Source organism: Meriones unguiculatus, chromosome 1, assembly GCF_030254825.1.
Source record: "Meriones unguiculatus strain TT.TT164.6M chromosome 1, Bangor_MerUng_6.1, whole genome shotgun sequence".
NCBI lineage: Eukaryota > Metazoa > Chordata > Mammalia > Rodentia > Muridae > Meriones > Meriones unguiculatus.
Genome location: NC_083349.1, coordinates 170447684 through 170462129, shown reverse-complemented (window position 1 = coordinate 170462129; position 14446 = coordinate 170447684). Strand labels below are relative to the sequence as shown.

Genomic DNA, 14446 nt, shown 5'->3' with positions numbered 1-14446 from the left:
TGATGACCTTTTGTACTCTCTTCCAGTAGTTTCTTGAATTCAATAAGCTTTGTGTCAAATAAACATGAACTAAGGACAGCTAGCTACGTAAGAGCTAATGACTCAAACTCTATAGGGAATAGGCAAGCAAGTAGACGCATAGGGCTGGCCCACTGGGAATGAGATAGAAGATTCCTATTCATCCAGGGGAGATAGCCTATTCAGTACTCCTGCCATGCTGTACTTCAGGAGTATATCCAATTGGGCTGTGTCCTGCATTTGGAAGGACAAATGAAGCATCTTAGTCATGGTACCACAATCTCTTTTCAGGATAAAATAGTTACATTCCTCTATGTTTGAAAGCTCTTGCTATGGTTTGGATTTGTTTTGAATCTGTCATCAAAAGACTCATGGGCCAGATGTGTGATCCTTGGTGTGGTAGTGGAGCCTTTAAGAGATGGAGTCTGATGAAAGGTGGTTATTAGGTCAGGAGGGCACAGCATCAGAAGAGGATCATGCTGGTCTTGAAAAGTGGTTGTTATAAGTAGTAAGCCAGGATCCTGAATCCCTGTGGCTTTCTACTTCATCAGGTAAGGTCTCTTTGTCCATACCCTTCCAACATGATGCTACTACCATCAGGTCCTCACCAGAGGTCAAATACATAGGGCCACTAATCTTGGACTTTGGGTTCCAAAACTATGAGCTAAAGAAAATGCTTTTCTCTACTACTTACCTGTTACTTTGTTACTTTGTTTCAGCTACAGAAAACAGATTAACACATATCAGTTGATCAACTAAGAGAAAAGAAGCATGTTAAGAATTTTGTTTGGCAATCTGCTATCATTTCATGGCAACCAGGATGCAAAACACTTGGTGCATCTTCTTATCCTGCTACCTTCTGAATGCATGTCAAGTCTGCAGATCAACATCTTCTTTTAAATGACCCTTCTTTGTCCATTTCCTCTTACCCTACCTCATTCCATCCCTCCAGAATCCTGCAATTGTTGCTGTCCTACTACCATTTCCCTCTGCAGTGGCTTCCATACAGAGTCTCATTGGTGTTATTAAGATACACCAAAGCCCAATGGCCTGAGACCTCCCCACTGGAAATGTGGCTTATAGCTGCAGAAAGGACTGTGCTGGTTTCATCCACCTGTGTTTACTGTGCTCTACATGCATTCAGATACCCTGAGAGATAATGTCAGTTTGGAGCACTTTGCCTAAAGCCTTGACTGAGGCTGGAATTCATCCTCTGTGAACAGTTTATTCAGGGACAAGAGGTCTCAGATGTGGCTTCAGTTGGCTTGGGAATAATGCCTTTGCCCAGGTTTGCAGCTTAAAAGCACAAAACCTGAGGACCTCCCCCCCAAAAAAATATATATATATATATATCCATGAGTAGTGGTGGCTTCACCAGACTCCCAAGGCCAAAGCAATTCTCCTAGCCAGCTGGGCTCCCTGACCACTAGACCACACAGTCCGTGTTTAAAGTGTGCTCAGCAAACCTCAAGTTCCAGGACTGAAGAAACAGATTTTCCAAAAACAGAGTTCTCTTTGTGAACAATTCAGCAAAAATTCTCTTTCCAGCTGTGAGTTGGGATTCATGTGGCAAATGTTGGTGTTAATTAAAAACATCCACCTTCTACAGTTTCAACAAGAAAGAGCAGCATGCAGAATGCAGCACTAAGCATTCCTCTCCCAAAACAGTTGGAAGGATGTATTCTATTCACGATGTAGGTTGGAGGGGATCTAACAGATATTATCATTCTCAATTCCCAGCCGCACTGGAAAGGCTGGGGTCAAAGAGATGGATATGGTGAGTCCAAGTTGCCAAAGAGCACAGTTTTCATCAGGAGAAATCAAACACCATTGTCTGTCTATATTAATATCAGGAACTGTATCCAGATGGACTGCAATCAATGGCTACCTATTTAGTCACTAAATTTTTTCCTTGCATGGTTCTTAGTCCTTCACACATGAACAATGAGTTCTGACAAGGCAGGGGGCATCCACAAAGGATGAGAGCAATAATGCAGGTAATCAAGAAGACTCTAAGCCTGTGTACCTATACCCTTAACCCTTTATTAGGGAATCTTTATCTAAAATAATCCCAAGCTGCAGGATCTAGAGAACTTAGCTGTATTTCTTTGGTGCTTTTCTCTGGTTGATTAATTTCTCCTAATTTTCCCATGATGTAGACAGAAAAGAATCAAGCCAGAGTCACCTCGTTATGAATGAATTCTTTGTTTCTTTAATTTCACACAGTTTAAAATACAATATGAAATCAGGCTACAGTATATAAAAAACTTTCCAGCAAAATGATGTGCCAGCATCAGCTACTAAAAGAAACAAACAAAAAACTCCCCCATAAGAATTTTTTTGCATTTGTTTTTTTAAAAAAAAACATATAAGACACTTAACATTGCTACATCTCTAAGCTACCTCAGTTCTGATTTTTAAAAAGCACCTGCTTTTCCTTTTTAAATCTTGCTTTTTAAATTTTCAGCATTTAAAAAATATAAATTATATGAAAATACAAGTTGGAAAATAGTCAAACACAATATAACATCTTTTTCATCCCAATAATTCTCAGCTTAAAAAAAAGTATTCTTAAAAAAAATTCAATAACTGAGGCAGTATTCCTGATAGAGATAATTTCATTTTAACATATATACTTCATATATGTATTTGTATACATATATTTGTGGTTCCTTGAAACTTCTTTGGAATGTATGTAAGAGTTCAACAAATTTATATAGACCCCAACAGAGAAAGCAGCATGCACAGCATGACTAGAAGAGAGAAGGTGTGATTTCACCATAAAGGTTAATGCTTTAAAACCCAGAGTGTTGGTCTCTAAAGTGAGGAAGAATGCGCCTGATCTAGAATGCTTCCACCAATCTCCATGGCCACAAAAATCGGAGCTCTACGTAGGGAGGCCCCCTCCTGCATCCCTGACTCTGAGCCAAAAGCCAACCACATAGGTTAAAGCATCTCTCTGGAAAAAAACAAGGGTGTCACCCGCTAGATCAGATTTGTTCACCCTTCCTCTGAAGTTAACGCGTTTTAAAGAGCATCAATGCAACAATGCTGCTACATTTCCAGTGTATACACCACCCACCACTCTTCCTGGGATGGTCTCTGGCCTTTGGACAAAAGGGGAAAAAGCATCTGGCCAGATGGACAACAAAAGCTGTCTGACTAACATACTATCTACAAATCCTGAAAAAGGTGGACCTAGGGAGAAAGGGCATCTTGGCAAGTGAGCAAGCTGAGCAGTGTGGGGAGGCACTTCCATCTTATCTGCTATAGGACTGCAGGTGTTAGACTTAAAGAAGGGGAGTTCTCAGCATGAATGGAATATAGGGAAGGATCAAGACTTGGGAAAGTAACTTTTTAAAAGCCTGTTGCAAACAGCAAGCAATGACATTGGGCCTGGCTGTACTCTTTCACCATTATAGAAATGTGGACACACCTAAGTAGAAAATTCACTACTATTTCAGCTGCAGTTTTACACAAGTGTGCGTGCACACATGCACATGCACACATGCACATGCACGCACACACACACACACACACACACACACACACACACACTGCCAGTGCCCAACAAAGATCACATAATACAAGAGAAAACAATATAATCCAAATGATTCCACCTAACACTCCCTGAGCAGCTCCTAAATATTTTGAGAGCTTCATTAAGGCACCTGCATCGGTAAGATCAAAATATATAGCCAGGATGTTTTGCCTTTGCTTCCTTGTGAAGATGCTCCGATTAGTACAGAGCACCCATGGACAAGAGTTATGCTCTTAGTAATTCAAGGTCTGCAAGAGAAGCTAGGAGTCAACCATCAACTCTCATGAAGATGAAACAAGGTAGGTATGATTTCATTTTCTTAGCTAACTCCCCCAAAAGGGTCAGCCTGGAGATGCCCATCAGTCTCCTCTTCTCTCTCATGCAAGTCCACTCTCATTCTCTTAACCAGGCTGTATACAGTGGAAGGGATTCTAACAATACCAGGCATGTCTCCTTGCTTTGTATTTAACCCCAGTGCTTTATTTTCCGGTCTCTCCCTCCCTCACCCCCTCACCCCTGGCCAGACTGCCTCAACTAGCTCTTTGTGTTTAAACTTTGAGAAAACGAAAATATATATTGAAACATCATGGACCACCTTCTTTTCCTTACCAAGCTCCTTCCCTTGTATCTTCTCTGTTAAGTCATTCCTCATCTGCAGCTGACCTTCACTTGCCCTCTGCCGAGATAACAGGTCAAGCCGGAGGTTCCAGCATGCTCTTCCACTTCCTCTGCATGCAGCTTCACCTGAAATCCTACCTCACAAGCTCCATTCTTCAAAGGAAAGTCTCTTCCCAGGGGAGGCCAAGTTGCATGCTACTGAAATACCCTCTTATTTGCCATGGCCTCTGGACCCTAGCAAGTCTGTACTCTTTGATTCATGTTGTGATGTCTGAAATTACACTTTCATTCAGCTATCAGAAAGCATTACATTCCACTCTATTGAATAATGATGTGGGAGGGGGCGCAGTAATATGGGATACTGAGGAAACAAGACAGAGAGGGGAAACTGTAGAGCGTTAGTTTGGAGAGGCATGCATTCAGGGCTACTTAAGACCTGAGGGGCAATGCCCATGCAAACAGCTTTTATTCTGACTCATCTGTTTCCGGTAGAGATTTAACCAAAAAACCAGGTTAATCTTCCTCCTTCCATTTCCTCCCCAAGGCTTTAACAGTGTTCCTAGGTTGACGACAGTCCCAAGCAGAGCTGCAAAATACATTCAGTGCAAAGACTTAATGCCCTTTACCTAACACTAAGTCCAAAGCCTGACAGTTCTCTAATGACAAGTAAGTAAAGGGATGTGAAAAGTTTTTACAAACTGCAGGTGGAATTCACTTGCATAGTTGTCCTGCCCCCAAATCAGCATTCGTTTCCTTTAGCTGTAGGTCAGGTGAGTTTGGGGTCTCTGATCTCAGTTCAGAGCTTTGATTTTTCCAATGGGGTCTATATAAACAGTTGCCTTTCACCATGACAGAATCCTCAGCCAGCAAATAACAACAAACTCACAATACTGAGACCACCTTAGAGCTTAAGACTTTTTTTGTTTTTGTTTTTTTAAGAAAAAAAATACTGGCACAAAATTTAATAAAAATAAACTTCAAAATAAAAACAAGTCTTGGACCCCTTCCACTGAAGTCCATCTTTGTTTCAAAAAGTAGAAAGGTTAATAATTCTTGTGTTTAGTAATCCCCTGAAGAAAATGTTTTAATCCCACCCTCCAAACTGATTGATTTCCATCAGTCTCATTACCCTTGATGTGACAATTCCTCCTGCTAACAGATCCACAACTCAAGACGGACTTTTTTCTTAGATTAAAAAATAATAATAATGACCGGACACAATAGCTTCTTCCTCCTGTAAGCGAGGTCAATCAGGCTTCTGAGAAGACATTTTTCTCTTTCCTGAAAATCTGCTCAGGAACTTCTGGCCCCACCCACCCCACAGGTGCTGACTCTCTCTTTCCAGCCTTGCCAATGGCCAATGGAATACAGCTGCGGTCCCCTTAGCTCCCACCCCTGAATGTGAAAAATGAGTTCTGGAAAAATAAAACATAGCATAACAATTAAAAATTAAGAGTCCAACCAATGCAGTTGTTCTTTGAAAGGTCTCAGCAGGGTTCTCCAAGCCCCTTCTGTGTCCATCACTCGTCGGCGTCTGGCTTCACGTCCAGCATGGCGTGCAGCTCCTCGGGGGTGTATCCCAGCAGGCTCTGCAGGTCACAGACGAAGCGGTACACGTAGCGCTTACCCGCTGTCTTGTGAATGATATTTTTGTCGTAATAGTAGCGAAGGCCACGGCTCAGTTTCTCATAATTCATCTTAGGTTTGTTTTTCCTCTTTCCCCATCTCCTGGCCACCTGAAATAAAATAAAGTTAAATAGAAGTATGCAAAAGCCCGAAGGGTAACATAACAGAATACACATAGATACATCTTTTTGCATCCATCATGACTCAAGGGTCAAAGAAAATGCTCAGAAATGTGTGTGTGTACCTAGTTCTGAGTTATTCCCTCTGAATTACAATTTCTTTTGAAATGTATTTTGAATTATTCATAGTCTCCATACATGGAATGTACAGTTAGGGGCCATGGTCATTCAGAGATTATTTCAGAAAATGTGGGTAGTACAAGGCAACATTTTAATACAGCTATGCATTGTGTAGCGATCAGATCAAGTTAAATGTCATGTCTTCCACCAAGGACACGTACCATTACATTCCTTCTGGGGAACCATTCAAAAATAACCTGCAATAGCTATTCTGAAATACATGATTAATGGTCAGTTGTCACCCTACTGTACCACAGGAGCTCCAAAGTTACCTCTTCTTGTAAATGCATTCTTGGGTTCACTAAGCGCTGTCTCTCCATCCCCTTATGCTCCCCCTTCCTATGTTCTGATGGTCACTGTTTTATTCTCTACTCTTATGGAACCAGCAATTCAGTTTCTATATGAAAGTGAGGACATGTGCTACCTTTTGAGCCCAGCTGATTCCTCTTAATAGAGTGCTGTTGCTTTCCCATCTATGTCACTGCAACAGAACTTCTAAGTTCTAGTTTCCAAATGCTGGACTCGATGCTGCTTTTGCGGGATAGGGTCAAAATAATTGATTTGTTTTTTTAAGTAAAAGTTAGAGCCACAGGACAGGCATCCCTCTAGCCCATATTATAAGCAACTATCCTTAATTTGAAAGCACAAAACTGAACAGGAAGGTGAGGATGGGAGGGCCGAGCTGCTGCCTCTGCATTTCACCAGCAGGAAGCATTCTTACTCTCGGTACCAGAGTGCAGACACTTTCTCATGTCTGCCAGAAGAGCGATCTCCTCTCTCATATATATTGATTTTTTTTTTTTTTTTTTTGCCACCAGAATCAAATGTGGCACAGATCAACCACTTTAATAAACACTCTGGGATGAAAGGATAAACAAAGGGAGTCCATCTTTCAAGGCCTCTCAGATTCACAGAGCCAGGGACTAGAAAAAGGGTAAGTCACAGAAGGTACTGCTACTGATAAAGGACTATGTACCAGAAACTTATATACACATGTTTATCCCAGAAAACACATAGGCACTGCACACACCTTCTTTTCTTCAAGAGAAGGAATGAGCTCACGAAGGCTGCATCATTTGTTCTAGGTCACACAAGCAGCAAGCAGCAGAGCTGAGCCCACAGGATAACAATCCCAGGGTTTTCTCTCGCCCTTTCTCAGCCCAGGACTCCCAAGTCACTCATTTCTTACCTCATCTGGGTCAGAAAGCTTGAATTCCCAGCCATCTCCTGTCCAGCTGATAAAAGACTGACAAGACTTATCAGTGAGTAATTCCAGAAGAAACTGCCACAGCTGGATCGGCCCACTGCCTGGAAGGTACAAGGCATAGTGAATCATTAACAACGCATACTGAAGCCTCACAGTAGCTAGGCCCACTAGGCAACAGACCTTCATCCCTCCTCCCAGCCTGTCTAGACAGGAGAAAACTCAGGCAAGCTACAGCACAAATACTGGAGCAAGCACTCTGAGCTCGGAGAAAGTGAAGAACTTCCTTCCAAAACAAAAAGAAAATCACACGGGATAATATATCATTTGTCTATTTTTATTAATTTCAGGGTCAGTCTCTCTTAATTGCTATGCAAACTCGGGTAAGAAAATACAAAGGCTGTCCTCACAGATGTTCTAAGGAAGTACTCTCTTTACTTGTTTGTTTATTTGTTTTGAGAGAGGGACTCACTGTGTAGCCCTGACTGGCCTGGAACTTGTACCCAGCTGACCTCAACGTCAGAGATCTACCTGCTTCTGTCTCCCTGACGCTGTGAGTAAAGGTGTATGCCACCATGTCTGTCAGGGAGTGATTCATGTGGCTTTAAACACTAAGTCTCTTTTACATTTGCCTCAGGAGAAAGAAAAGTCTTTGCCAGGTCCAGGCAGAAGTGGAAGCTCAGAAGCATTCTCCACAGCGGGCTCCTGGTCCTGAAGTGTGCTGGAGAAGGGTCCATCTCTGTGCTTGCAAGGAATAGGCATTGCTGCCTGTCGGTCATGATAGTTTTCTCTACTGCTACTCTGCCCCTGACACTTGGAGGCCAGGACTAAAAAGGGAATGCATTGCCACTATGTGAGGAATTAGCCTGCCGCCCTCCTCAGAGGTCAGGTGAGGACTGCTCTGAACTGTCTTCACAGACGGAGTTCTCATTCATTTTCATCTCTCTCTCTCTCACTCTGTCTCTCTCTGTGTGTATGTGTGTCTATCTCTCCTCCTAGTTACCTATACAAAAGCTTAATTCTGTAAAGACTAGTATACCCTAACAGTCAAAAATCTCTTATCCGAAAAGATTTGTCCTATGAGTTTTCCTTCTATTATGAAATGACAAGAAATCAATCCTATCTAATTTATAAATGTGGCTAAAAAGAAAATTATAGGCTATACTTTATGACATTAATTTTTAATACTTAATTTTTTTAAATGTGTCTACTCCAAAGTAAACTCGGAATCAACAGGAAACTGGATTTAGAACAGTCTCCATCAAAAAAAGAAATGTCTTTTACACCCTGCCAGGCTCATCTCTTCTCTTATGTACCTTCATGGTATGTTCATAGACAGTCTCACCTTGGCTGAGAGCAGGACGCAAACATCCTTATTGTTCCTAAGCTGCTGATGCTCAGAAAAAAAAAAAAAAAAAGGACTTTGCTCTGCGGTCAGACTAAAAACATCAGGGCAGCCTTCTCACCACCACAGGAGAAAACATCTAGGTCCATACACCGGCTTGAGCAGCCAAAGGAGTTCAGTCCCTCCTTCGCACATGCCAGCTTCATGTAGTAAAGGAACCAGCACATACCTTCAGCCCTCTCTGAAGCCTTCTTGCAAGATACGTAGTCAAAATAAAAGCACTCAGCAAATGCCTTCCAAGTAAATGAATTATGTGAAGAAACAACCCAGAGGGCTGTAAAGCCTTTGCTCGCTCCATATCTACCTGCTTGTAAAAATCCACTTAGTACACAATGCAGAGTGGGAGCTGAGTTAAGTCAGCAGCCACTGTTACCTGTCTGAGCTCAGGAAGCTAAAAAATGGCAAATGAGAGGCCCACTGAAAAGCCATTCTCGGTGACCTAGGAGCCAAGAATGCAAACTGCTCTTGGGAAATGGACTATCATAGCCCTGATGTCAATTATAACTTTCCTGATGATGCTCAGTAATCATACACGACCAACAGCATCCCTGACAGACACGTAAAAACTGACAGCAGAGTTCTATGATTGCTCTGTGACAACACTACAGACCTCAGATATGAGAAAACCCCTAACAAAAAACTATGGGGAGCCACAGTTTACTGTGGCCTTTGCTACACTAGACAGAGTTTTACTCTCTGCTTGTAAATTCTCAGTGACTCTATGGGATAGATATTATTAGTCTATTGGTTTCTACCACTTTGGCTATCTAAGTTGGATATGGCCATTCAGATGAGTAGAATAGCTGCATCAAGACCTCATATTCTCCAATACACTGTCCAAACCAAATGCCACAGACCTAACTAAATTGCCTGCGTGTTTGTAGTGACCCAAGTGCTAAATGGATCTGGTTTCAGGAGCCATTAAGAGACACAACACCTATTAACTTGGGTGCGTACCCCAACAAGTGATACTGCCATCCCCAACAGGCCCCATTCAGTGGCTGGGTTTTATGCTATTAGAACCTCTCTCATACTGTCTTAAAAATCTCTCTCAGAGAGAGGCTGATATATCAAGCTGAAGAGAGGAATGAAAATACAGAAAGACCCAGGCAGGTCCTAGTCATTGACAGGAGGAATAAGAAACACATCTTCAGGTCCAGATATGCTTAGGAGTATATAGTTCCTGCCCTTGGGGCTGGGAAATAATAATAATAATAATAATAATAATAATAATAATAATAATAATAGATCTCAAATCATACTATCAGCATCTCAGGGAACAGAAGCAATTTTCCTACAGTATTTCCTAAACTTCAATGCCAATGAAATGCCTACCACCACAGCCTATGTGCATCTGTCCACTGATGTCTGAAAATGGCTGGGAAACAGGTGAACCCTTGCCTGAGAAGTTTTTTTTCCGGTTAGTTTTCCAATATTCAGAGGAAACATAAAAATGTTAATTCTGGGCACTGGTAACCTACCTCCTAGGATCACCTACTCTTATAATCTTTTATTCTTGATTATGGCAAAGAGAAGAAGAGATGAAACTGGGAGAGCAGGTGCCTAAGGCCAGCACAGGAGCTCGAAACGTAAGATATGTCTCTGGTTCACTGAGCAGCAATGTCAGCTCAAGTCTCCTTCCTGGGATTCTTGCAGAAAATGCACATTAGCTGACCCAAGTGCTTCTGACAGCCTGCAGGAATTTAGGTGGGGTAGCTACACATTGCCCTTCTGTTGGAGAGAGCAACAAAAGGAGGAAGGGTAGGGAAAGGTGGCTTCTGGGTTATCTCATTCCTTGACGGTGTCACAGGACCCTATTCCTACAGCAACACATCAGCCTCACTGCACTTTTGGAGGGAAAATCAAGTCCACATGGAGGCAAAGCATGAAGGCAGCTCCGGGTTTGCAATGCTTCCTGGCTTTGCATATCTGCCAGCCATATCCAAGTCCACACCCCAGACTCATGAATGAGAATTGCAGTCCCTGTTATAGGTCTCCTGAGGACAGACATTTCTGGACTGATCATCACAGACCTGTTCATACCCTCAGGGCCCCCAGCCTCCTTCCTTTGCCCTTGTTCCAACATGCTCTGAAATTTCCAAGCTTCTTCCCTCTCCCTCCATGATCCTGGCCCCATCCACCTACCCAAATGGACTGGGGCTCCAGTGAACCTCTGTCCCCCCAGAGCAGAAACTGGTACTAAGAATAGCGCCAGTCATGGGAAAGGGGAGCTCACATGTTAAATGTGACTCACAATGGCAGGCCTGTCTGGGGCCCCACGGCAGTCAACGGCGCCCTTCACCACGCTGCCCTGCGGTGTCACACATCAGGAATCCAGTGGCATCACTGGGAAACTATGTTGCTCCAGTGGAGCTCAGAGCCACAACAACAGAGGGTCCCTGTTCGAAGGAGGTCTTCCAAGGCGGGGCATGAAGGAGCGCAGGGCACACACCCACAGCCCCAGCTCCCATCTCGCTTCCATCTCCTGAGTCGACTTCATAACCCTCTGCTCTGCCCTCTTCTAGCCACCCCGGCCAGGGAATTTCCTCTGACTGCTTTTCCTTCTCAGCCTCAAGATGAGAGGAAAATTCTTATACAACCCTGACAGTCCTAGTTTGCAAGAAGCACGTAGAGCAGCCTGGGCCACCAGTGGGCAAAGAACACCAAGCATGCTGCCTTCTGGGGGACCCTTGAGAGGCCACAAATCAGAGGCAGTGTAACCTAAGCTCCTGCTCTTGTGGGTCCTATTTTATGTTCCTTGTCTTTCTCTAGAAAATGCAAGGCCTCCCACCTATGCTGATGAGGAATGAATAGTGATGTCCCCTGCGTTTGGGTCACTGACTCTGGGACTACAAATTGAACTAAGCTAGGAAGAAGCTTCATTAAAGTGCAGGCACACGTGCATGTGTCTAACTTGTCTGGTTGCTGTTCATGGTTGTCGGTGTTCACAGAATTGGAGACCAAACCCAGGATCTTGCACAAGCCAGGCAAGTTTTCTAAGACTCAGCCACACCTTCAACTATTTAATACTTACCTATTTATATATGTATGCACGCATTTTTGAGACAAGCTCTCACTAAAGTTGCCTAGGCTGGCCTTGAACTTGTAATCCTCCTGCCTCAAATCAATGAATAGTTGAGATAACAAGCCTGTACCAGCAAGATCAGCTGTGCTAATCCTTCCGACCTAACATTGTGGATAACATTCTTTTTGTTTAATAGGTTTCCAGTGACCTAAAAGCTGGCGGGGCAGTCATGATTACACTTCAGATTCTTCATTGCCACTTCAACCACAGTTCACATGCATCACCTGTGTCTGGTAAGAGACTAACACAAGACAGACGACTTCATACAGACGGAGTTGACACTAGACAGCTGTTGTCCTGGCAAACTGCTCATATTTTCACTATGCTTTCTTTTTTAACTATCCCTCGAAGTGATTGACTGTCTATCTATCTATCTATCTATCTATCTATCTATCTATCTATCTATCTCTGGGGAGTGTGCACACGTGTGGAGGAAAAGAGACAACCTCAGACGTCATGCTCAGAAAAGCCACCCACCCCTGCACTTGTCTGGAGCTCACCAGTTAGGCTAGACTGGCTGGCCAGGGAGCTCCAGGGTCTTCTTGTCTTTTCCTCCAGCACTGAGATTTCAAATGTGCACCAACATGCCATGCTTTTTAAGTAGGTGCCAGAGATATGAAGATCAAACTCAGTTCCTCATGCTTGGGAGGCAAGCATACTGCCAACTGAGCCATCTGCCCATCATCTCCCCAGCCACTTTCACTACGGCTCCTAATGCCAAGACTTGATGGTTTGCTCTCTCACATCACTGTAATATGTACTCCAAGGAAAAGTCTCTGTTCTCATTCCTAAAACCTAGGACAATACCTGACCACACACACCTCCCAGCCTACAGCTCTAACACTATGTTTTGTCAAATGCCTCCAGTGTTGTATCCTTATGTTTGTGGTACCAGGCATGATACCTCTGCATTTAATGGATGGTCTTACCAAAACCATCATCATCAGAAAAATAAATAAATAGAAGTATACAGGTTTGAAAAGCGCCTAAAGGCCTCTCTCTATTAAAATTTTATTTGGGACCAAAATATGGATGACACCCAGGCTACGTTTCATTAACCTGCTCCCAAAATAAAGCAACCACACCTCTCGTCCTTAAGGGGTTCATGGTGCACTAAGAAGCTGAAGTCACTTAGTTATACTCTGAAATTCAAATTGAAGACCTCTGTGTGGGTGGGATGGTGTATTTATTTTAACCTATGAAACTATCATGGTTGATCACCCTTGCAATGGGGCTGACTCTGCCCTGAGAGCACACATCTGGCAGGTGGCCCCAACACTGCGAATAAGCCTGCCTGGCCCCTCCCTTCCAGCCAGGTGTCTCTGCCCACAGCCAACGGTGACACAAAAACAGAACACCAGAGTCCGGAAATGACCCGTCTGCTCAGCATAGCCTCCCTTTCTTATACTGCGAAGAGCACCTGTCCCCGAGGTGGGGTAGTAACTCCAGAGTCTCAGTACACCCTCCTATGTCATTCACAGACCATCCCTGAATTATACTGTTTCCATGAAGTCATGGTGTTGAGGGTCCAGCTAAAAAGAAATTACCCAACAGTTTCTTGCTGTGGATCAGGCTTAGCCTGAAGCTGCACTGTTCTGAGGCCCTGTTTTGGGATGATATGGCTCTGTGGTTTGGCAATCAAGGCCTGGAAAGAATTTTAAAAATTAAGAGCAAAAACTGTTTGATATTCAACTCCACGCCTAGAGCTGTCACCTCTCATTTCTTCTGAGTTATGCCATTTTGGTACCACTGAGCTGTCCCATCTCACCTCTACCATGGCCCAAATATGGTGTTTTCTACAGCCTTCCCACAATGCCTTGGTTTAGTAAGTCCCTGCTATCCTATCCTCCATAAATACATCCCTGTTTCAAAGCCTAGAAATCAAGAGCATTAAAGCTATACTTGCTAGACACAATGATGGCAAATGATTCAGAAACTTGTCTCTACTTATAGCTGAGAAAACTGGCACCGAACAATGAAAAGGAGTTGGAAAACAGCTCTGCAATAGCTGAAAACCAGCTTCTGAGAGTCCAGTTCAGGTCCACCATCTGTCTGACCCCACCCTCCCACACACACTCTGCCACTCCAATAAGAGGAGTATTTTAAAAAATTACAAAAAAAAAAAAAAAAAACCTGTCTCAAAAACAAAACAAACAAACAAACAAAACCAAAAACTTAGAAAAAGCCACATTATATAGCAGGCCACAAAGGACTGAGAAATGACAGTATCATAGAAAAATCAATCAAACACACACACATATACAAATGTATAAACACATATACACACATAAAGCTCCCATAGAGAATGACCCCTACAGAAACTTGATCTTACTTCTTTCTGGTTCAAATGAAATGTGATGAAACTCAAACTCCCTGGGCTTTCTCTTCCTATTTCTAAAATGAAAATAGTAATTTCTGCTCGCTATTAATTTACAGGTATGTAAATGAAGCCTTTATTAGAGAAGCATGGCAGAAGTCAAGAAGAAGGAGAGAACACTAAGGAATCAACCTCAGAGCGGAGCAACAGGAAACAACATTGGAATCATACAGAAAAGCTTAAGACAGCAAAAAGGGTATTTGTAAAAACAGAATTTTCAAAGAAATAACCATAAAATCCTGAGATAAAATTTTATAATGCTTCCAAGAATGA

General features: G+C 42.9%; 1 protein-coding gene across 3 annotated transcripts in view; it reads right to left on the bottom strand.

The window, feature by feature from the left end:
• Nucleotides 1–2207: 2207 nt before the first annotated feature.
• Ets1 (ETS proto-oncogene 1, transcription factor) overlaps nucleotides 2208–14446 on the bottom strand; it is a 123476-nt gene continuing 111237 nt past the window's right edge. For all 3 annotated transcript variants that reach the window (XM_060371432.1, XM_060371440.1, XM_021651583.2), the window contains 2 exons: nucleotides 7292–7410; nucleotides 2208–5913 (listed from right to left, as the gene is read on the bottom strand). In XM_060371432.1, coding sequence (XP_060227415.1) covers nucleotides 5698–5913; nucleotides 7292–7410 — 335 coding nt within the window. In that variant the 3' untranslated portion in view covers nucleotides 2208–5697. The remainder of the gene's footprint in view (nucleotides 5914–7291; nucleotides 7411–14446) is intronic.